This window comes from Homalodisca vitripennis, chromosome 4 (assembly GCF_021130785.1).
Source record: "Homalodisca vitripennis isolate AUS2020 chromosome 4, UT_GWSS_2.1, whole genome shotgun sequence".
Classification (NCBI taxonomy): Eukaryota; Metazoa; Arthropoda; class Insecta; order Hemiptera; family Cicadellidae; genus Homalodisca; species Homalodisca vitripennis.
The window spans coordinates 61,330,259-61,356,583 of NC_060210.1; the positions used below are offsets into that span (position 1 = coordinate 61,330,259).

General features: G+C 32.9%; 1 protein-coding gene across 1 annotated transcript in view; it reads right to left on the reverse strand.

Moving 5' to 3' along the window:
• LOC124361045 overlaps positions 1-26,325 on the reverse strand; it is a 198,033-nt gene that overhangs the window by 103,075 nt on the left and 68,633 nt on the right. Inside the window, exon 2 of the mRNA XM_046815082.1 lies at positions 4,912-5,144. Within this exon, the coding sequence (XP_046671038.1) occupies positions 4,912-5,144 (233 nt within the window). The remainder of the gene's footprint in view (positions 1-4,911; positions 5,145-26,325) is intronic.

Genomic DNA, 26,325 nt, shown 5'->3' on the forward strand with positions numbered 1-26,325 from the left:
TGGGGGCGGCGGCTCCGACTCGACGACTTCGACTGCTAGACACCGACCGAAAGACAGCGACCGAGAGAGCGAGGAAACCAGGCACAGCGTACTTACGTACTGTAGTTTATTTATTTATTTATTTCCAACGGACACACTCCATTTTTACATTCAAGATCAATAATTACAATAATTACAACTTAACCTAAACAAAAAATTTCCACAACAAAAACATGTGAAAGACTGAAAGGAAATATTACAAAATACTCTATTGCAAGGCATGACATATGCTAGAATAAATACGTATATAAATGTTTTAAAACTATAACAATACCATAATGAAAGAACGCAACAATAAATAAACTATAACAATAGAAATAACATAATAACAGAAATAACATAATAACAGTAATAACAGAAAAAACATAATAAACTATAAAATAATATAACAGGGATATTCATAACAGTGTTTCAAAACAGCAAACAGTAAAAATAACAATAGTAAATAGACAAACTATGACATACAATTAACAGAGAAAATGAACAAACATAGACATTAAGTGGAGGCATTTACGTTGGCAGCACTGCACCTTTCACTTTCCACTTCAATGTTCTCACGCCATCATGGAACAGGTCGACAGTTATAGGCAGTTTGTTGCCGGCCCTCTGCAGGCGTGCCACCGTGCTGTATGCTGCATAGTTTGTGCCATAGTGTTGCCTGATGAAGAGGTCATTGGAACGAGTGCTGGATGGTGTCTTGAAATTGAGGAGTTGAAGGACGTCCGGGCAAACCATCTCACCGTTCACCAACTTATGGAGAACCACTAAGTCGGCTACAGTCCTGCGAGTATCAAGATGTTCCAGTTCAAGTCTGGCGTACATATCATCAATTGGTACTTGTTGGTACTGGTATCCATTTCTGACGCCCACCAAACGGATGAAACGACGCTGAACTCGTTCAAGATCATCACAAAGGTACTTTTGGTGTGGATTCCAAACAGTCGATCCATATTCCAGAATCTGGCGTACCAGGGCACAGTATATAGTCCTCAGGGCTACCATATTTGTTATATGTTTAAAAAAACGGGAGATAAAACCAAGCATTCTGTTTGCCTTCGAGCAAATATTATGAACGTGAGCCTCAGGGCTAAAATTCTGTGTCAGAGTAATTCCCAAATCTCTCACCTCATTTACTCTAGCGATGGTTTCTCCCTGCAACAAATAATTGTACATTATAGGCGAAGTGCAACGGTAAAATGATATGGCTTGACATTTCTTGGCGTTTAGTGACATTTTGTTTATTAAGCACCATTCATATACGCCATGAAGACTATCTTGAAGTGATTCACAGTCCGCAACATGAGTAATTTGTGAGTATAACTTTACATCGTCCGCAAACATTAGGCAGTCACTGTTGATATTCAGAGGAAGATCGTTTATGAAGAGTGCGAAGAGATAAGGTCCAATGATAGAGCCCTGGGGAACACCGGAAAGTGAGATAAACTCAGAGGATATTGACCCAGCAAACTTCACTGCAAGCCTGCGCTCAGAAAGGTAACTCGACAGCCAACGAATTGAAATGTTATCGAAACCAAGTGCAGAGTTTTTTTTGAGTAATAAGGCATGGTCAACAGTGTCAAAGGCCTTGGAAAAGTCTAAATATATTGTATCTAGCTGTTTGCCATTAGCAAAAGCATTCTGCACCTGAGTCTGAAGTAACATTAAGTTTGATAAAGTCGACCTTCCTGGTGAGAAACCGTGTTGCTGAGGACAGGTTAACTGAGCAATCCCAAATCTTATTCGATCAAGAAATAGATCCTCAAAAACTTTGGATAAAGCTGAGAGGATGGAAATGGGCCTGTAATTTGAGGCGATGTCAGTAGGTCCTGATTTATGAATGGGGACCACGTAGGCTGCTTTGAACGCCTCAGGAAAAATTCCCATCGCAAGTGAGGTATTAAATATGTGGCAAACTGGAATGGCCAAGATGCTTCTACTGTACTTGAGTACACCTGGTGGAATCCCATCAGGGCCCCAGCCCTTTTTGTCATCAAGGTTTCTAAGCTTCTCCAATACTTCTTCAGGGGTGAACTCATAAGCAACTCCGTCTCCGAGATGGTAATATCCGCTTGGAACAAAGACCCCCGTAGGCTTCGTGAAAACCGAGGAGAAGAAGTCCTTGAATGCTTCACACATCGCAAGAGGCTCCTCAGCAACGACTCCATTGTGAACAATCTGAGAGGGCACAGACGAAGATTTTCTTGTGGAATTGACATGACTCCAAAATAAACGGAAATTGTTGGGGATTCCAGCTTCAACCCTTTGTATATGCTGGCGATAATCCCAGGCAGCCAAGACCTTGCTCTTATGTTAGCGAATCTGGAATAATTAGATGCTGACGGAAAGTGCTTGTATTTTTTATGTAAACATTTTTTTGTTATTATTAAGTTTTTTAAATAAGGTGAAAACCATTTAGGAAACGGAGAATAGCCAATTCTTCTTACTGGCGAGTTAGCCTTTACTATGTTGGAAATAGTAGAGATAAAGGAATTTGTTGCCCTGTTAAGGTCTGAGTTGGACAGTATTGCATGAAAGTCAGTAGTTAACAACGAGCGATGAACATTCATAAGGTTACACCTTTTCAGATCATATATGTGTCTTTTGAGTAAATGAGATTGGTTGATATGTCGGTAGTGGATCTCAAAGGATAAGGGTGGGTGGTGTCTCTCCTCAACCGGCAACAGATTATCACTCTCCAGTGATACATTAATATCTTTATTTGAACTCAGAATCAGGTCCAGTACTCCAGTGTAGTACTGGAGTTGTCCGCTGTAAGGCGCTTCAGCCCTTGAAGCGAACTCCGGCGGATGTATCCTGAAACTCCGCGTCTTACCCGGTCGAGCCGGACCCCGCCAGCTGACGTCTCCCGCGATGGCGTTGAGGTATTGGAGTATAATTGTAGGTGGAAGAAATAAAAAATCATAACATGTCATTAAACTAAAAAAATATTCTCCTCTCAAAAAAATAAAAATGCCTTATTTAAACCCCCTATAAAAATGACATGTTACACACTGCATAGTATAGAAATGCAGCGAAACAAAGTGACATATCTTATTAGGAATTATAGTTCTTTCATATACTTTTAAATATGACCAAGTTTAAAAATAAAAATGCCCCTACCGGAACTTGAATTTTTTGCAAAAGTTGTATTCATATTTTATCACAACAAAGAGACAGAATAAAAACTGTGTTAAGCAAAACTATATAAATAATTTAATCGTTCATCTTGATTTTAATTTATAGTTTAATAATTGTAGCTTGCTAAAAGTTTTATAAAACTGTTGGTGTTATGGCAAGACGCATTTGAACTCCAGACTAAAACATGGATACTATACCAGTTAAACATTCGGCTGCATGATGCCGAGAGCTAATTTGCATTGAAAAAGCACATGACCTGAATTCTTTTCACATCGAAATAGAAATTTATCCTTAGAAAATAAATAAGTTGGGGTTGTTACACATACGCACACCCCCACACATCGCATGCTAACATCTTGCATTACAATTGTAGATAAGTTGATACTGGTCAGTTTTGTTCCTTATTATTAATAGTTTCCTGTTTTCAATTTTAAAACCGAAGTTTTTTTAAAATAGTTTATATTATCGCTTTTAAAATTGTTCGCTGATTGCTATAGTAATAATTTGAGTGATATATATTATTTTTCCTCGTTATTTATCTTCTTATTATCTTTTGTCTAACGTCATTTTGTTGTTTTATATACATATATGTTGTTAATATTAGTAATGTTTGGCTTCTTTGGTAAAATTAAACATAATATGTTTCTTTCTTGTACTGTGATAGCATATAATTAACATTTGTTGTAAAATGGTGTATACCGTATATAAATAAGAAAAAAATAAAATAGAAAGGAATTGATGATCAGAGCGCTAGCGTTAGTTAGAGTCGGAATGGGAAGGCATCAAATATAAAGGTTTTTCATGAATGAACAGTTGATCTGAGATCATATTTTTCTAATCTTTACGAATTTAAAATCAACCATCATACATGTAAATAAATGTTTAATCAGTGTCATCTAACCATATACAGACTATTATAGTGACCACTTTCGATTATTTACATAATTTTCTGATGTGTCTCACGGTCGGTTTTAGATGTATCAAGCCAGAAATATGTATCTAAGAAAAACTATACTTTTCAGCATTTTGATACCTTCCGATTTAAATTATACTCTCAATAAAAATAAGTGCCACTAAAGGTCGATTTCTTTCTTACGAAAAATGCTTTCAGTTTCAAGTAAAGTCAGGTTGTGGTCCTTATGCAGTAAAAATTGGCTCTCGGCTCCTGAATTATAAGAGGGCTCCTGTAAGGTCAGAGGGTCGTAGACAACATATGATAGCACAATAACCAGGAGAGTTAATATAAGACTTTTTATGCGAAGCAAGTCATTTAAAATGTAAAATACAGCTTCTTGAACTTAAATTCAGGTTGAGGCAGAGGGTACGATGTACAATAGTGAGGAGCGAAGTGGTTGAAAGGCTAGGCGGGGAGTGCAGTATAAGTGTTGACAAGACTCTTGAGAGTGAATGGTAGCGAATAACTCTTTCCGCTTCCTCCGTTCCGAGTCCAGATTAAGTAAAATAAATTTCCATCAGGAAGAGGAAAAAAGGTTTCCTTCCCGGTACTTTTGAAGTGTAATTTTAATGATGTTATCAGTGTACACAAACCGATAATAATAGCCTGCAGATAGATATTGAAATTTCTTTGCATCTTTAAACTTTCACCTCTTTTAGTAATGGTTTACTATTTTCTCACCAGTGCATATTAAAGTTTTTCAAGTGCAAACGCAGTCAACACCAAATCTTCGCTCACACTACCTAATATAACATTAAGGGGTAGGAAATCTGCCTAACCTGATGTGCATCATCAGTTGTGACGATGTAGGCGTCAATAGGGGGTCCATGCACGACATTGTTCCGGCGCATCTCGGCTCGTAACCGTTGCAGGAGGTGAGTGGTGTTGACTCTCTCGGGCGGCTGGGGTACGTTGTCCATGGGTGGGCAGAGGCGGCGGTGAGACCCCTCGGCGGACTCGACGCCCTGTAAAGGGTTCACCGCCCAGGCTGGCAAGCACAGACCCACCACAGCTGTGGACACAAAACATAATGTGTTAATTAACGACAGAATTTACATGTTTGGTAATTCCTCGGAAGCGTTGTACTCAACATTATCTGCCAGTATTACTGTTATAATATTCAAGCGTGTAGTCGTCTTAAAGATCAAGATCAAAGCAGTACATCTTGCCAAATATCAAATTTAGAGAGTCGCCACGCAGGATTTCAAGAAATTTCAACTGTTAACTCTGCCATGTCTCTGAATATTGGAAACAACGTTGTATGACATACACATGTATGAAAACATAACAGCCCTTGCAAGCGGATGTTAAATTCCTCAACCGACTGCACAATTCAGTCAAAGATGCTCTAACGTAAGGCACTAAATACTCGTCTAAAAAGCTTCTTCGTGTCTCAGGCATGTTGTAATGTAGATGAGATTTTCTTTTCAACTGGGATACCGCCTAATTAGTAGACTAACCCCGCTGTGTAAGTGTGTATAACCCCGCATTGGCGATAATAAAGAGGCGTAATTGTAAAGATTGTTTTTACGAATGACATCTATTTTAGGAGTCCTTATTAACTGACGTTTGTCATGCAATGTAATATTGTCATAACAATAAAAATTGTTTTTGACAATATTTGTTCGTTTAATTAGTAAGTTTGCTAATCATTAAATGGTTATTTGTATTTTTGTTTAAATAATATGACCGAGCCAATTCTTTAATATAAAAAGTTTTCTATTTTCTATTATTTTATACATATTATATATTGTACACATATTTTTGCAATATTTTGTGCATTTCATATATTACAAGGGTCAGTGAATTTTATATATTAAAGTAGTACATATTTATACATTTTCATTATTATCGTTTATATTAGTTTCTATAATTTTGTCAGTGTAATTTTCACTACAATCTTGTATTTTCGAAATTATTACTTAATTTTCATTGTCATTATATTCTAAAAATGTAATTATGGGCTCATAATGACTGAAATAAGAAATACAAATTCTGGAATAAACTCTTGCTAAATATCTTGTAAACACAGCATCTATTGCTGTTCCATATCTCGTTGAACTTGAAGTTTTCGTTGAAAGTTGTGAAATGTTATTTATCTTTTAAAAAGTCAATTAATGGTTTTGACATTTCTTCAGCAAAATTTGTATTAAACTTCTTTTTCCGTAATTTATTTTTTAAGTGAATGTAAGTTAAGGGCCAATGTAATTGAGTAAAGTTTATAACTATAATCAACAGAAAACTAACCTCCTTTTAGAATTAAATTATACTACAGCTTTGCTAGCTAGAAAAGATCTAATTTATGTATTTGTAATCCCTTTTTAAATCTCATTAGGACGAAACTAGTAGTGAAATGGAATAGGAATTAATATTAACTGTATTAAATTCAGCATAGAATCCGATGAGCTTTTAATACTGCTATTAAATTATGCAGTAAGTTAAGCAATTATACATAGGATTTATTTATAAATAAATTAGTAGTTCGTAGATTAGTTCAACTAGTATTTTACCATAAATTTTAGTCCTTTTGCAACGATTGTTTGGTGATGGAAGTTTTTTATTCTGTTAAATACAACAAAGCTAATAGCATAATATTAATTTATTTTGCAAATTTTGACAGCTTTTAAATTGGAGCTTTAAACCTCACCTGAAAAATTCCATAAGGAAAGTCTGCAGAAGCAGGGATAGATCCAGACGACGAGATATTCCATTTTATTACTTGAGACATTTACACCAATAATAAAATGAGTCAAGTGATCGAACATCTGTTCATAGTTTATATATCTATATAAACAATCATTGTAAAACACTACTAACTATAGAACCATTTCGTTATTCTCCTTATCATATAAAACGTTGTATGTTATTGTGGTTTATATTTTCCTTTTAATCTTAACAGATTTTTTATTAAATTTTGTCAGTTCAGATCAGATGTTTATATAACGGTTCTTTCACATTCCGGTAAAACTCTTATTCTACGTACTTTTAAAGCATATGAAAAACATAAACATGCGTGTTGCGAGACAAAAGTTTATTCCCTATGCAAAACGCATCCATAGCCCACTAAAATAAGTAATTACTTCAATTAGAAAGATTTTATTTCAAATAGTCGTGATTTATGATTACCAGCATCAGTTAGTAGTTTACCAAACGGAAATAGATCTCACCAAACAAGTACAATCCTAACATTTAAATACTGGCTGTTTCAATTGAGTGAAATCAACACACGTTGTAACATTGATAATCGTTAAAAAATTAACCTGGTTATATTAGAGTGCCGTAACATTATAATTACTAATGATGAGCGAAGATAATACGTATATAAAACACGCAAGGTAAAAATTAATGTATTAATAATGTTTAACAGAGTTGGAAGTAATATTTTTTATAAAAAAGCAATTATTTGTTTCTAGAGTGTGTTATATTGTTCTGCATTTGTAGTGAGTATCAATGCATTTTATTTCAAATATTTAAATTTTACACCATTTTGGTGAGGAAAGAAGTACTAATAATAATTATTTAATGTAGTTTCGTTATAAACATACATGTATACAACTAATAAGTTTTTAATGTTGTTTAAGTTGTTCAAATGATGTTAGTTTTATAACATAATCTCTTCATTGTGTTGTAAAATTGCAAATTGACAAGTTTGAAGCATATTTATTCTTACTGGAGTTTCTAAACACAGTTTCTAAACAATTTCCATAAAGCCGTCAAGAAGTTTGTTGTATTAAATTATAAGAAAGGTAAATATTCTCATAGCTTAATAGTTTTGTTAGTGTATGAGAAAAGTAACGAAACTGTTGAAGCCGATGAATACAGACAGTTCAGTTACCTTTGCATTATTAATATTCTCTTTTATATTAACCGCAGTTTACTTTTCTTCCTTTTATATGGCTAAAGTTAATGAAGCTGAAGGGGCTGCAGAATTTCATTCCTTTCAGCTTGTCTGTCTGTCTGCTCGCATGATATTTCGAAGTGACGAAACTTTGCACAAAACTTAACTTCTATTTAGGTAACATGGTGTTTGGTGACGCATGTTACTCAACGGGATTTGGCTGAGCTTTAGTGAACATTTTTATATTGGTCCTATGGTTAGTCATGATGGCAAACAGAAAATAAAAAAAATAATTAAATTTGTAAACAAAATGAATATTATTGTATAAGATTTTAACATGTGAAACATTAACATGAGTGATTGGGTTACTCAGAGCACTGCAAAGTCTAAAAGACTATTATAATTTAAACAGTGCTACGAAATCCATCTTAAGAAGAAAAATTGAATATATCATGTGGCAAGAATTCAAAGAAAGATTTCATCTGTAGAAATTAGTTAAATTTTGTATGAAAACCAAATTCTCCCCCCTCCCTTCCACTTAACAAAGATGTTACATTCTGCTTAACTCAAACTATAATGCAAATTTTAATACCAGTTTCATACTCTATATAGATTTGTAAATTTTAATTTAGCTGTATGTTTCCTATACATCTATACATAGTAAGGACATAATTAATAATCCCGAAAACTCTTTTTTTGGTCTCAAATGCCGAGTTTCGTACAGACAAAGAAGATAACGATCGATAAGCTATCGAACTTTTAAGTGAGTTCCGCACTATTCAGGTGATGCTACAAACTAAAACGTTTCCAATTTCACCTAAGGCAAATTTTTCAGTCGAAAAAAACGTTCTGCTGAATGACTAGTTTTCTCAGGAACTTTCAAATTAAATAAACTACACACTTAACGTAAAATTAACCGTTAATTAAATCTAACCGTTTACGGTATATTATGATTATTAAATGCTGCAAAAATTGTACATTTTTGGCAAATGATTATCATTGTGACACAAATTACATTATTGATCATCAGAGATCAAAAATATTTTCTTTATATTTAGCAATGCTCATGTAAGTAAAACTAAAAATGACATTACTTTTAAGACTTTATCGATAGATAACTACATGCGTGTTATAAACGGCATTATATACAGACCTGAGAGACAAAACTAAGTAGCTGTCACGTTAACCAGAGTTTATGGATCGACCAACACCAACAAACTGTATCAACTGCATGTTTAACTTATATCATCGAACTGCCCTAACTTATCATTTGGAAAAGATAAGGAGTATGTTTTCCTCGCTCTACTGTATAGAATGTGCGGATTTCCCACTTCATAAATTCTAAGAAACGGTGAAACAAAACAGCTGCATTTAAAAGACTAAATATGGATTTTGTTTTAATAGATTTTTAAGGATAATTTTTAAGCAATGAATTCCAAAAGGTTTAATGACTATCATTAATGAATTCTTATGATTTTGTATTCATTTCGTATCATAATATAAAACAGAACAAGGGAGACACTATGTGGTTTATTATAAATAGCTTCGGGCAATAATAAAAATAAAATATTATAATATTTATACATTTGTTTCTCCATAATATAAAATATAATTTTACAAGATTAAATTGTTTCACATGTATAGCTGTATATACAGTTTCATAGAGTTACATGAGCTAGATAAAAATGTATCAGTGATTGCTCGTCTTGTCTCAGAAGTCACTACGTTTTGCCGTATCCCCATAGACACAATTGGTAGTAGCGTGATCTCGACATAGCGTCCCTTTTCCAAAATTCTTTATGAGAGTCTCTGGTGTCACCTCCTTATGAAGTCGCTCCTTTTGGGCCGAGCACATGGCGTTGTTTGATAAATGATAAATAAACTGTTTGTTAGTGTAGTATCGATGTGAGGGCTTTATATCCCACTCATACCCCTTTTAAGTGTAGTAGTTGTGGATTTTCTTTTAACCCTGATAGGGGGAGGAGAAAGTGGTATAAACCCACAAAGTCTTTGGAGGATAAAGTTCCATGATTTTTGTGAACTGTCATTGTACTCCACGGAGCCACATTAGTGTAAATAATAACAAGTGTCTGTATTATTAGACATAAATAATTCTTAAACTTATAATACCATATATAAAACCACAATTATTCACCGCTTTGAATATTAAACAATTTTAAATGTTTTTAGAACATGAATTCAAGACATAAAGATTATTTGATGGGTTGGTTGAAGAAGTCGATTGAATAGACAAACCACAATTATACGTGCACAAATGCGTCTTAACAGCGAGAACGAGAAGCCAGTTTATATATTTTGTTCCGAATGTACACGCTGCTTTCTAAACATGATAAAGATCACGTTGCCCTAAAAATGACCATTAATAATGTGATAAAGCTGAAGTAATAAAACAATTTGATCTAGGTAACTAAATATACAACATACATGGAAAATAACTCAATAGAATCACAATACTCATGTCACAAAAAACTGTTCTTATTCATCTAAAACAACCCGTGTCACTATAAAACAGCATTTTCGAATTAAATCATATAATTAAACTGGTGAATGTAATCGTACAACTCTGAGTCGAGCGTCTAGAATTAGATATCTTAAAAAATATCTGTAAGACTATTCTGGAAGTATACTTTACAGAATATAGTGAAATAAACAATAGAACCACTACGTATCACTATTGTGTATTAACTATTTTCTAATGCAAAATTAATTTACAACATATACATTTAATTACAAATGAATAATGGAGTATTCTATTTATATCTTGACTAGTTTTACTCTACTGAAACTAAAACGTGTTTAAGGCCTCTTTTATATATATATATTATACATTTTTAGGTAAAGGGCATTCACAAGAGTTTATGGTACAGTTCAGTAGTTCCCACGTCTAGTAATATTGCAGTAGTGAATGTAATGATTTTATAAATTTATACTTTGATAGAGATTGCAAGAGTTCTGAGAACAGTCGTATTTCACAAAGTTGTAAATGGTGTTTTACCATGCCAGCCAGCGTGATGGTTTTCTTCCAGCCAGAGCCGATCTGAGTATGTGTGAATAAAATAATGTTCCAAGAAAATCCGTAAAAGCTACATTTTTGCTCTTGTTCAAAGCGCGAAAGAAAACCATTACTATAGAATATAAAAATACGTTACTTTAAACATACGAATACATTGCATAATAAAGTATTTATACCAAATAAATAGCACATTACACAAGGAACATAAAGAATAGCACATTCATGCATCTTTATGCGTTTATGAACAAATTGAGGAAATATCTATACTATTGCATTTATTATTACTACCTACGGCTATAGAACCGTACACGTGGGCGAATCTAACACGCATGTGGCAATGTGGCACACGCGAAAGGAGATGGAGGAGCGGCACTGGTCTGTGACCTTGATGAGACTAAGATGTTCCTATTAGGTGGACTATTATACCAACACTGGTCTGCGCTCATGTCGTGATCTCTGGTAGTCTTGATGAGGTGGTCCTCTAAACTCCAGCAATCGTAGAAATTTATCAGGGTTGTGGGGAGGAACAATTATGAAAATAACTAAACTAGATCCCTAAATTCGCACACAGTACATCCCTCATATATGATCATTATTTCCATCGGTCCTGTTTGATCCTCGTATATAAAATTTCGTGTAGTCAAACTCGCTAACGCTAATTTTCAAACCCACTGAAACGATTTCTTGAAATTTTGTAGATATGTATTGTTTGGTCCAACTTAAAAGATAGGCTAGTTTGTATATCCATTAATACCATTGTTGTATTGCAATTTTAAGGATTTCTTATAGATGAAGGGTTGAATTCACTTCTAGAGCTCATTAAATTTAGAAATGCTCTGTATAAAGATAGGTTTATGACAGTACAAACATATTATGTTAAATTAATTTAACTAGAATTTGCAATTTATTTACATTTACAATTTTAAAGTAAGCTAGGTAGTAATAAAAGTTCCTATATAACAATTTCTGTAACCCCTGTTTAGCATAGAGTAAAAAAATATCAAAATTTTAAAATTATAATGTCTTATGAAAATATACTTTTAACTATACGTGGCATGGTTGGGATACAGTGCTTGGTTAGTACTTTAATATTAACATACAATACAAAGTTATTATATTGGTTTATATATATATTTAATATCTGCTATAAAACCCATCATAGTTCTCTTATAGTAGACTTCTCTGTCCTGTGTATGAATATATATTTTCTTGATCGAGAAACCAGACAAAATAGATTTCTCCCACGACTCTGTACCATCGTTCAGAAGGAAAGTGATTGCTCTGTGTGATGTTATCAACTGCTGGGGCCGTCGACTCCCCTCATTATAGTGCCAGTGCCTCCTCTTCAGTTTCTTTTTTAAGTTCTTTTCGTTGTTGTTTATTGTATATTTATTTGTTATAGTATTTATAGTCTTTCTGTTAGTTATATCAATTGAAATAGTAGCACTATTCACTGTTCACCTAATCTCTGTTTTTGTTATTGTTACCTGATATTTCTATTGTTGTTACTATATATATATATATATATATATATATATATATATATATATATATATATATATATATATATATATATACTGTTTATTTCTTAGTTATTATAAAAACTGCAGCCCTATACACTGTTGACTCAATCCCACTCTAGTTTATCCTACTGTTATATTAGATTCTTTACTGATGTTAGTCCTTTTTATATAGTTTATTTACTGTTTTTCCTTCATGGTATTTAATTAATTGTTGTTATTGCTTATTTTGATAGCTCTCCTTAGGCTCTATGTTCTATGTCCCATTGCTATAAAGTGTTTACTAGCCTTACAATTTCCAGTCTTGTACAGTTGTTGCTTATGTTGTTTGCTGGTCATGCCTCCTTATTGTATGTTACTATTTACTCTCTGTCTTGTTAGCTCCTAAGAAAACTTTAGTACATCTTGTCCATAATTATTTTTTGTTATTTCTGTATAAAATTAGCGTTTGCCGTTGAAATAAATAAATAAATAAAATGAACTATCGAACAAAAAATGTAAAGACCAGAGTAAATTACAATTACCATAAATATACACTTTTTGACAGAATTTTTGATCGTGGCAACAAGACAAATTTTAAATTGGTGACGAAATATAATTCATATGAACCAGAAGCCTTCGAAGTGCATCAAAATTTAAACCCAACTTACCTCAGAACACTAGAACAAGCACGCCAATTGGTTTTAAAGAGCAAAATTCCACATGGACTCAACACCAGGTAACTTAGCCAAAAATTTCGAAATTTGAAATAAGAATACGAAAGAAATATTTAGTTCATTTCATCTGTATTTATTCAGTTTATTTACTAATTATGTTCTTTTATATTTTATATAATGTATGCCTCCAAAGACGGTTTTTACCGAAATATAAAAAAAATTGTATTTACAGTTATTTCTTAAAAGTTTTATATATATATATATATATATATATATATATATATATATATATATTAATAGCCGGATTTATTGGCAGCCATCTCCATAAGAGCAATATGAGATGTATACAAACAGTATCCAAAAGATTTTTAATTTTTTTTAAATTAAGTTAACTCATTAAAAAGTTATCCCGTATACAGAACACTCAGACAGACAGAAGCGGTTGCATTTGTCATCTACTGGTGGTAGAGATTCCGCTAAACGATCAGTCTATGTGCTTTGTGCTTTTCTCACTGTCATCATTGTTATTCATAAGACCAATGTAATCAGACTCACATTTTAACCTTGAGACTCGCAATGAACTGATGTGTACCATTTTAAATACTTATATAGAGGTAGAAGACGTAGTTTCACCCTAAATTACAACTCTGTAGGTGAACTCGTTCGGCAAACTATAGTGCATACATACAGAAATCGCATTTCATTTATTAGTGTGTTAGGAGCAAACACTCAGAATCTTGACTTTGAACCGTGTATACGGATTCCACCATATTATATAGAGGTAGAAGACGTAGTTTCACCCTAAATTACAAACTCTGTAGGTGAACTCGTTCGGCAAACTATAGTGCATACATACAGAAATCGCATTTCATTTATGAGCAATTAGCGTGTTAGGAGCAACACTCAGAATCTTGACTTTGAACCGTGTATACGGATTCCACCATATATTATATAGAGGTAGAAGACGTAGTTTCGCCCTAAATTACAACTCTGTAGGTGAACTCGTTCGGCAAACTATAGTGCATACATACAGAAATCGCATTTCATTTATGAGCAATTAGCGTGTTAGGAGCAACACTCAGAATCTTGACTTTGAACCGTGTATACGGATTCCACCATATTATTATAGAGGTAGAAGAGACGTAGTTTCGCCCTAAATTACAACTCTGTAGGTGAACTCGTTCGGCAAACTATAGTGCATACATACAGAAATCGCATTTCATTTATTAGTGTGTTAGGAGCAACACTCAAAATCTTGACTTTGAACCGTGTATACGGATTCCACCATATTATATAGAGGTAGAAGACGTAGTTTCACCCTAAATTACAACTCTGTAGGTGAACTCGTTCGGCAAACTATAGTGCATACATACAGAAATCGCATTTCATTTATTAGTGTGTTAGGAGCAAACACTCAGAATCTTGACTTTGAACCGTGTATACGGATTCCACCATATTATATAGAGGTAGAAGACGTAGTTTCACCCTAAATTACAACTCTGTAGGTGAAAACTCGTTCGGCAAACTATAGTGCATACATACAGAAATCGCAATTTCATTTATTAGTGTGTTAGGGAGCAACACTCAAAATCTTGACTTTGAACCGTGTATACGGATTCCACCATATTATATAGAGGTAGAAGACGTAGTTTCACCCTAAATTACAAACTCTGTAGGTGAACTCGTTCGGCAAACTATAGTGCATACATACAGAAATCGCATTTCATTTATTAGTGTGTTAGGAGCAACACTCAGAATCTTGACTTTGAACCGTGTATACGGATTCCACCATATTATATAGAGGTAGAAGACGTAGTTTCACCCTAAATTTACAACTCTGTAGGTGAACTCGTTCGGCAAACTATAGTGCATACATACAGATATCGCATTTCATTTATGAGCAATTAGCGTGTTAGGAGCAACACTCAGAATCTTGACTTTGAACCGTGTATACGGATTCCACCATATTATATAGAGGTAGAAGACGTAGTTTCGCCCTAAATTACAACTCTGTAGGTGAACTCGTTCGGCAAAACTATAGTGCATACATACAGAAATCGCATTTCATTTATTAGTGTGTTAGGAGCAACACTCAGAATCTTGACTTTGAACCGTGTATACGGATTCCACCATATTATATAGAGGTAGAAGACGTAGTTTCACCCTAAATTACAACTCTGTAGGTGAACTCGTTCGGAAACTATAGTGCATACATACAGAAATCGCATTTCATTTATGAGCAATTAGCGTGTTAGGAGCAACACACTCAGAATCTTGACTTTGAACCGTGTATACGGATTCCACCATATTATATAGAGGTAGAAGACGTAGTTTCGCCCTAAATTACAACTCTGTAGGTGAACTCGTTCGGCAAACTATAGTGCATACATACAGAAATCGCATTTCATTTATGAGCAATTAGCGTGTTAGGAGCAACACTCAAAATCTTGACTTTGAACCGTGTATACGTATTCCACCATATTATATAGAGGTAGAAGACGTAGTTTCGCCCTAAATTACAACTCTGTAGGTGAACTCGTTCGGCAAACTATAGTGCATACATACAGAAATCGCATTTCATTTATTAGTGTGTTAGGAGCAACACTCAGATCTTGAACTTTGAACCGTGTATACGGATTCCACCATATTATATAGAGGTAGAAGTGACGTAGTTTCACCCTAAATTACAACCTCTGTAGGTGAACTCGTTCGGCAAACTATAGTGCATACATACAGAAATCGCATTTCATTTATGAGCAATTAGCGTGTTAGGAGCAACACTCAGAATCTTGACTTTGAACCGTGTATACGGATTCCACCATATTACGAGTATATCACCAAAGACTACACTACAGGTCCAAAACTTCCTGATCTCACAAAAAAGGCTAGTATGTTCCATATAAAACAATACTACAAAGTGCAAAAAGTACTGAATACAAATTCCAAACAAGCATTGAAACAAATACAGAACTCATAGTTTAGATGTGCATGAAAGCAAGTTGTACATAGTACACTAGCACATAATTTCAAGAAGTTCTCTACTTGAAGTTACATCTAAGTAGTTCTCTGCTTGAAGGCATGCTAAGGTTGTTTCTGTTGTCATCTGTTGCTAGAGTTGGTAGAGGGGATAATTTAACGTTGTCTTCACGCATGAAACGTGACTGTCTTTGGTTACAACAGGGAATGACTGAGAAAAGGGAAATGGCTATCATGTTTTGTAGTTATTCTTAAGTTTAAATGTTTAAAAAAAATTTAAGCTTATATATCGCATAATATATAAAATTCGCATATGTATTTACTGAAAATGCTAATTTTAAATTCAGCCTTTTTTCCAAGAGGCTATAATTAAAGGCTTTATGACTTTATAAAAAATTCCAGACTGTTGCCATTAAGGTTTTTTGGGTTGGCCTAACGAGTGCAAATAAGCGCAAGAGTGGGTGTAACGATAATATGGCTAGTTCATATTCCACTTCCTCAACGGCTTGCCTGTCCACAATGGCCGATTTCGGAAACTCGGAGATCATTTACAGCACAAAAATTGAAGTTATTCGTATATCTCTTAAAAAGCATTGAAAATTACAGGAGATATGTAATAATAATTTAATAACATCACGTCATGTGGGAAAACCTTGCCTCAGTTGAGCCTCGTCAATTAACCTATTGTAAAGGAAGTGCTCTCTGACCGGCAGGCAGTGTGTGTGTTAGATCAGTGTTTCTGCGTGTATAGAGATAGTGCTGAAAACCATGAAACAGGAAAAATTTATTGCGGTTCAGTATGTGATTTTTCTCGTTCTAATTCCACACATGGCATATACTGAAATAATTTTAGACGACCTATCCCCTAACTGAACGTTAACAGAATATTTCTCTTACTGGCCTTAAGAATAATTTCTGCCTTTACAATTTCACGGCTTCTTAAACGTACTGAGGTATGGAAATCTCCAGGTGTCTAATTACTATGTAGTTTCTGGCCTCTGAAACATCTTCCCTTCTAAAACATTTTGGTCCAGAGATCAGTATTCCATAGAAGCTCCAGTATCTTTGAAACTCGTAGACTCTTGAGTTTTTAACCGCTTAAAGTTTTTGGAAATCAAGTATTAACAACTTAGCTCGTTTCAGCTGAAAATCGCTTGACTCTGTAAATTCCTAGAATCTGCTATTCAGATTATTTTAAATATAAATAGATCCATATTTTATTCCAATTTTCATAGAAATAAGCATTTAAAATGAGAAGTCTAACAAAACAATCTGGTAAATATATGTTTTATTGGTATATGTTATAAAAGTGTTTAATTGTACCTATAACTAAAAGAATACAATATGTGTGTGTGTGTGTGTGTGTGTGTGTGTATGTTCATGACAATTCAACAAAACAAACAACGTAAGTAGGTTGCGTTTCTAAAACATCAATATTTCCCCATATAATTGAATCTTAACTTTTCTATTTGTTATAGAAAATTTAAAAATTAATTAGTTTTTGTTCAAAAATTGTCCAAGTGTTGATTAAAAAGTATATTAACAATTACTGTTTATCTCTAAAACAGGATACAAAGTGGAAATGTAAAATTACCAACATACTGCACTTTATTCCAAGGTAATTCATAATCCATTTCTGTTTTAAAAGTTACTAACTAGCGTATTGAATACCATACAACAAAGGCAAGGCTTAAACCCCACTCGAGTTACTGTTTTGGCAAGAGATACCCTGTTTTAAGGTCATCTTCCAGCTTCGTCAAAGGTCACATTATAAAATGGCACGCAGAAACAAAGGTGACATTTATCGTGACCACTATGAGCGTCATGTTCCTTCATTATGTTTCAGAATCATCAAAACTTGTTTAATAGGATAAAAATTCAGTGATTCTTATTTTAAAAAATACACATTAAATTATTTGTCTCTACAGAAAAAATTTTGTAATGCTTTAGCACAACTTAATTCTAATTTCCGATTGAAGTTTTATGTACTGTGTTGTTCTTGATCACACATAAAAAGGCAATCAAGTGATAACTACACTTTAAGGATGCAAGCGAAGAGTTATGGGATTTTTTAATGTTCTATTAACAATATAAAATGTGGGTGACGCTGATTATATATTTATTATTATGCCAAGACATTACAAAACCAATCAGAGAGTTTAAATCACTCCCCCTTTCAAATGATTCGTGAAAACACCTTAAAATTCATTAACTTTACTATCATCCAAAATATAATAAATTGTGTCAGCAGTTTCCTTTATAAACCATACTTCTTATGTGGAGAAATAAACAATTCTAAAGGTAATAGTTGTATTTATCTTAGCATCATATTAAACTATAAAGTCTAGCCATATGATATAGGTAAATTGTTTAAATAAAATGGGTTACATCAACAATATCATGAATAACTTTATATAGTAAGAAGAGATTAAAATACCCCCACGATTGTAAAAGTTTAAATGATCTTTCATAGGTGGAAATTATGGCAGATTTATCTCTGTACTTTTCTTTTATTAGTGACATCAATTGCCAATAATTCGAAGTCAGTACAGTCACATTTTAATATTCGATGTTGGGAGATCCGTTAAAAAATAAATAATAACTAATAATAAAAACCGCAATATAAATAAAACATGTATTTATCATACTCAATATTTATCATATAGAGAGTTTATGAACAATCCTGAAACATTATGGAGATTTGTCCTTAGTAGTATGTATGTATGTGTTTTCTTAATTTTGATGTTTATTTCATAAATCAAAGATAGAAAAAACTCAAATTTGGTTGAATGATTTTTATTGCAATCTGGAGTCAAGAGAAATTAATATTAAATTGTTGTATCACGTTTCAACGTAACGGATGGAAGAAGCTTCTAATCTTAGTTAGATTATGATATAATTTTACTCTTCATTAGAGACTGCTAAAAATATTGTGCCGATTTTCAGTAATGTGTCTTTTATGAAATAAAGTAAAAACTATAAAAACCGTACAGACAAACAGTCCTTAAACTAACCATTTCTAGCCCAATTTTTAATAATTGTTTTCTTTTTTGACACGAAAAAATCTCCATATAGCTTCCGGAGAGTTTGCAAACACTCCGTACATAAGTAATATAAGTGCGGTATTAGTTTCATTTGTCATCAAATTTAAGTAACCATACATTTAATGGCATAATACTATGCTAGTTTATGGATGGGAATTATAACAGCTTTGTATCATTATTTCAGTTTTAATAGTTCAAACCATGATGATATCAGTAATTGTTGATATGAAATTAAGTAAAGCCTCGTTTTAAGTAAGAAGATGCTACATTCCTCATATAACAAAAACAGTCAATGATATTGATTAAAGTTTACAACCTAAACTCTATAGAAACAGTCCATTTTGACAATAAGTTTCCTAAGTAAATCTCTATAGACGCTGAAACGGTTTGAAAACTGCATTCCTAAACAACTCTTATTTTAAAATACGAATTTAGTTACGCTTTGAACTACCGTAAGCCGGTACAACATATCGGTGTTTCAGCTACAATGATTTATGTGATTCGGCTCATTCGATGATGAAACCAATGCACTATGTATCACCAGGTCACAGGGACCACGCCTACCAGGGTGTGGCCTGTCGTGATTGTAGTCCTTAATAACCCTTGTATCGACCCATCGGAGCACCTCCACGGCTCATCTCTCCTAACATCGCGGGATATGACTCAGGAGATGTGTTCGATGGTTCGTTACTTCAGAAGATTTACTTCTGTGGCCTCGTTAAATGAGCGTTTGGTTTCAGCCTTAATAATCACCGACCAAAGTTATTAGTTAAAACAGGATTATCAGTACATTTCGTTAATATATCAAGCAATAGACACGATTCTTAATTTGTATAGGTCACAATTTTTATAAGATCAATATAGATACCATTTTTAATTTTTTTAATTACACTCCTAAATGAGATAAATCGTCTCATAAGTTTAATTGCTCCATTCCTACTCGTTTTGGGAAGATAGCAACACGTTTCCACCCTGAAAATGTCATATTACACACCATAACCTGACATTTATGTAAAGGTGTTTTCTATCTGTTCAAAAGTTTTTGAGTAAATAAAGACTTAGTTAGTTTCTAAAGGTTTTAAAAATGTGTTAATGTTGCATAAAGCTGAAAAACAATAAGGAAAGAAAATTTAGAAATTTTTATCAATCTCTTTCAATAATTCTAAGAGTTCCTTAGCATATAAATAAATAAAAATAGAATACATTAAGGAAAGAAGGATACTGATTTTTAAGGCAATGCAATTAAAAATTCAGTCCTTGAGCGCTCGCTTTTAAGGAAAGGCGTATTGTAAAACATTAGGTGTAAGTTAGTGAAACGCCTTTAAACATTCATATGCAAACGATTGTACATTTTGCATTTTGCCTACGTTGTAGTTAAAAGACGTTAGCGTGGGTATTAGGTGGATAATGTGCCAATTCCTTCTTAGAAGAAAAAATAAATAATAAAAAACGTTGGGATCCAACGGTTAAAATAATGTTGTATGGAAACCAAGGTACTTCTTCTTAATACTTGAAGATTTACATATTTACTACGACCGCATTTGTAAAATAGTTAAATAAAAATTAATTAATTATGATTCTTTATAAATAACAGTATATTTACTTATGTTTTCTGTACATATAATAGTATAACTCTGGTTAAAACTGTTTTTATTTTAATATAAATTACAATAAATAATCTGTATTATATTTACGGATATTTTTATAGAATGCCAGTTTAGCACGTCAATAATATAAATATGGGAATTAAAACAAGAATAGATTGCTCCTGATAAAATATGCCTTAATAACTTCAAATTGGGCACAACGTGATCCTTAGGCATTGTGTGAAAATTGAATTTTGCTATTTTTCTTTACAGACTATGAAATAAACGGTACTTACGTACTTTTTATGCAAAAATCTATGTATGTTCTGGATCAAACAGAATAATAGCAATTTTTAAAATCCAAAATATCGATAGCACCATTACACAAAAGTAAAATAAATCATTTTTAAAGATATTTATTATATTGTTAGTAGAGCGAGGTATCAAATTAGGAATATTCCCTTTCTTATTCAAATTCTTTGATCATAAACTCCAAATATGTGTTCTAAGCACTTTTATTGACAAAAATAATCAAATTCCGAATGGCACGAAGTTTAACACAGTGAAGTGGAGTATCATTTTAAGATTAGTTTTCAAGTAAATTATGGAATCTCACAAATAGCTTATACCTGTACTTAGAACTTAATTGAATTTTGTATAAACTTAAGGATAACTGTATTTTGAATCCAAATATATAAGTACAAATATATTACTGCTACTTAAAAATATTTGTACCCATGATCTCTGTAAACAAAGCTAACTCGGTTTTCTTGTATAAAACAAACTTGTTTAAATATAGTTGAATGAAGTTATCTAATTATGCTATTAAGTTTATTTGAAATTCGGAAAGCATTAAAATAGAACATACTCCGTTGTGGAAAAAGTACTTTTTGAATGCACTCGACGCAAGCAACCAATTTAGCGGTTTTGCTTTCATGAATCTATTATATGCAGATCCCACAATAAAAAATATATTTCCCCTTTTTAAAATAAAACTACATTAATATAAAGAATATTTGTTTGGATCATACATTTCAAAGAATTTGTTTTTTAAAAGTTAGTGCCCGTTTTGCTTCTATAGAGCGATGTCCCAACCAAACATAATTTAAATACAACAATTTTTGAATTATCGCTTTTAAATATTTTTTTGTTACCTGTGTGTCTTATTGGCATCCCACCCTTTAGAGACAAGCTGAATAACCTCGATGCTCAGAAATGGTTTTATCAATAAATTCTACCTTGACATTTATGTCGTACGTATGATAGAGGCTGTACTGAATTTACTAGCTAAAAGTTTTAGATAGTAATGTTAATGTTGTTAATATTCAGGAGCGCAACAATGAACGTGATCCTAGTTCAGCTATAAACTGTGACACAAAGCAGGGCAAGCCTGAGTTCCTCTTTGTACACAAAGGGCGTCAAGGGTGCATCGCGACGCGGCTGGGCGCCAGCGTCGATGTTTGTTACTGTTATATTAGTGCTTGTTACCTTTGCTTTGGCATCAAACCCTGTTTGATCCACATCAACTACCAAACAACGTGCCTGTTATCTAACTGCTCTCAATATTTATTTGCATTTTTATTTAACATTCACTGCACAATTTTAAAAGGTTACATTCGTATTTTCTTGGTATAATTAAGGTTTGCAAAGTAGTCATATAATTCCGAATTGCGTTTGATAAAAGAAAAAAAATATTAATCCTAAGCAAATCATAAAGTATCGAAAATCATAAGAAATTGTGTTTTCTTAAAACCGCTAAAGAGAAATAAAATTTTGACTTTAAATAAATAACAAATTTGTAGTTTTCAAAAATGAAGACATTGATATATGCAGTTGGGTATTTTCAACAAGTACATCAATTATTACGTGTATGATCAATTTTCTCCATAATTTAAATTTATCCTTATCACTTTTAACCTTAGAAATTGTGGATAAATTAACCTTAGCAACTGCAACAAATATTACGGTAGAAGCGAATTTGTGACTTAATTTAATTGAATAAAACATAAATAAAAATACTTTTTTTAGTTAAGTACGATAGTTCAAATTTATTATTACTTCATAACTTTGTTATTATTATAAACTTTATGATATTTCATAAAGTAAAATATACGTCTTACATCACACACATTTCAACAAATCCTTGGATTCTGGACGTTTAACTAGTAGCTAAAAGGTGACTTAATTACCTCATTCTCCAATATTTTTCCATTGATGTCTAGTTCCCATCCCTCCAGTTATTTAATTCCTCAGTATGACCATCTAAGTATGATATCATACTACATTCTATTACGTTATCTCCCCCTTCATTAGTCCCTTAATTATTACGTATGTAAATACATTACCATCAACTATTATAGGACCATTCTTTTATTGCTACTTCGACAATTTTACTTCTCTATTCGTATTATGGAGATGTAAAATGGTTTGTTCTATAATTTTAATTTTATTTATCCATACAAATAATGTCAAATTTTAAATATCGTGGTCAAGTTATTTTAATAATAAATACTCATACTTTGATAATTAATGTTTCTTTGCTTATAACTTGATTAAGCAGCACCTTTTAAAACACGTAATATTTCAAAGTTGTGACCCTCTTTGTAAATTTATAATTAAAACTGCTTGCATCAATTACTCAAGCAACCAAGTGAAATTTCCCTTCCCAAGCGTACGATAACAGATTTGTAATTGTATCAAAATTATTTATAATTAGAAACCTACTGTAAAAATGCTATTAGGTACATTTTATTTATGATAACAAATTTATTATTTAGAATGTTTAATAATAACGTGAAAAAACTTAAATAATTACGTTTGGTACCATACCACTGTATGCTATATGGTAAGTGTGAATGTATGAGCTGACATAGAGTTATAAAAGAATTGTAGCAAACTTGATAGATGACGGCCCAAGGGAGAAGATCGTCCATGAAACTATTACTGTGTGAACTTACTTGATTTTTTCCAACACTATAGAGGAAGCTTTAGAAACTGTTTTAAGCTATTGTTTCGTGTCAGTTTATTTAATTAGTGTTCAGTTCCTAATCTTGCATTTGTGATAATGTTTTATTAATTTTATAGCATTGTAAATAACAACAGATCAACTGGAACTATTTTTACTACCGCCATAAAAAGGTATTATTAAGTATTAAGCATATATTTCTAGACAACAACCCTTTCAACTAATTTGTTGTATTTCTTTACATGTTAAAGGAAGTCACATCTTCCTTTTAATCTTTAATTAGTTGCAACTTATACGATGTTTCATTACATTTTTTAAAGATAATACAACTCAAACCCATAAAACACATATTTTAACTAGAGGTGTTATGAAAGAATAATAAATAAGCGATACAGCTAGAAAATATGTTTAATATAATCAACGGTCCACAAATTACACAAAGGATTATAAAATAAAAAGGGAAGAGCTCGCAAGATCATCTAGCGCGTGATGGGTTTCCCTGAAGTTAAGGTATCCAACGAACACAAAAAGAGACAGAATATTAATTATGCTAGAACTCTATCTTTAATGTTAGGCTTCAATGATACTCAGCCAAATCGGATGGAAAGTCATTGACCATTATAGAACTTAATCATGTCCATGAAGAGTTTCATGCATATTTTAAAGTCTACAGATGTGTTCTATGAAAATTCACTAATCCCAACTCCAAATATCCATAGAAGAACACGCAACATAATTGAATTTGTAGCAATGTAGTTACATGCAAATGTGTTAAGTTCACATTTAAATTAGTTCTCGAAACATTTTGCGATAAAAAGACCACCGTATAGATACTTGGGTAGAAATGATGCCAGCTTTCTAACAATCTTCTTTGCTAACGCTTAGCTAATAAACCTGTCTAAGATTACATTTATTTGAGAAAAGATTACAACTTCGATTTGAGAAAATTTATCGATGTGAAAGCAACTTTAGAGAAACACTTGGTTGAGTTGTTTGAATAAAATATTATACAAAGCAAAAACTACCACTGGAGATTAAAACTTTTGTGCTACCCTTTGTTAAAGTGACTTATAAAAGTTTACGACATAGCCCTTAGCAAATTCAGCAGTGTCTTGACTACTTATTCCTATGACTATTTATTAGTATGAGTCAAACGTATGAATAAAATAATACAAGTTTCCTCAATTTCTACTAGCAGTGGTTAAAGTAAATCCATTTCATGTGATAGTCAAAGATGTATTATATATCTCCTTAACATTACATAGAAAGAGATACATTTAACTTAATAACGAATCGGATTTTCAGTAATCTATAGACAATATCTACCTTTAAATAGTCATAGAATCTATTTTTACACAATATGTCAATTTAGATTTTCATTGCTAATTCTGTGTTCAAAATTAACAGAAAGGAGGATATGTGCACTAATTTTACTACAAATCTTAATAAGCCAAGTAAATATTACATTTTGTGACGAAAGAAAGTATGACATTTAAACATTTAAAAGTATTAAGGGTCTCGGTTCCATATCGATCACGTGATACAAAGCGTGACAACCTAAGCGTTCTCTCTGTATACACAGTGGAATACGTCAGAGATACAATTGGATATTGTGTTACATATCAGTGTTCGTTACTTTTGGCTTGTTCCTTTGTTGTGATAAGCTTTGATTGCATTAGTTACATAAGAGATAACTCATATAATGCTATTAGTTGAGGAACGGAGAAAAATGAGACCTCAGCCTCTGTGGCGTTAGAGGCTGAGGTAGTAAATACGTGAATGGTTAACAATCAAAGTTACTGGGCGGAGTCCTAGGCGTGCTATTTCAAAACTAACTAAAATAATCCCCCAAACCTCAACAGTAAAATCTTGTAATTTACATTTTACACGCTCGCGCGTGCGTGTGTGCGTGTGCGTGTGTGTGTGTGTGTGTGTGTGTGTGTGTGTGTGTGTGTGTGTGTGTGTGTGTGTGTGTGTGTGTGTGTGTGTGTGTGTGTGTGTGTGTGTGTGTGTGACTATGTTACTCAAAAATATATTATAAAATTGGTTGTGTTTGTGAATATGATTGTAAAAGGTTGATTTGTTTGACTTACTATACAAGTACACCTTCCTTCTGTGTTTATATAAATAGAGTTCTCTACAATAAATAATGTCTCAATAAAACAGTTTCATGTGGTCTTATGGTTATGGTGGCGTGTTTCGGGAAGGTTATCCTTCCTCGACAGACTGCAGTAGCCGTGGTGGTAAATGGCTTTGTCATATAATTAACTTTACATAACACGACACAATATACATAAAATAAATAAATAAATATCATACGCACGTAGACACAATCACGAGTTTGTATTGGATTGACGGTAGGATTTAAAACCCGAGAATGTTGAATTGAGCTCCAGTTCACCTTCCTCTTATGTGCATCATGTGAAATCTGATGCTGTTAAAGACTTGACTCCTAAAATCTGGAGTCATTTTCGTCTGAAGGGATCCAAAAATAGTCGGTGACAAAGAACGAAGACGCTCAAAACGAACCCCCGCATTGTTTTGACATCAGAGACATCCAGATTACAAAAGCTA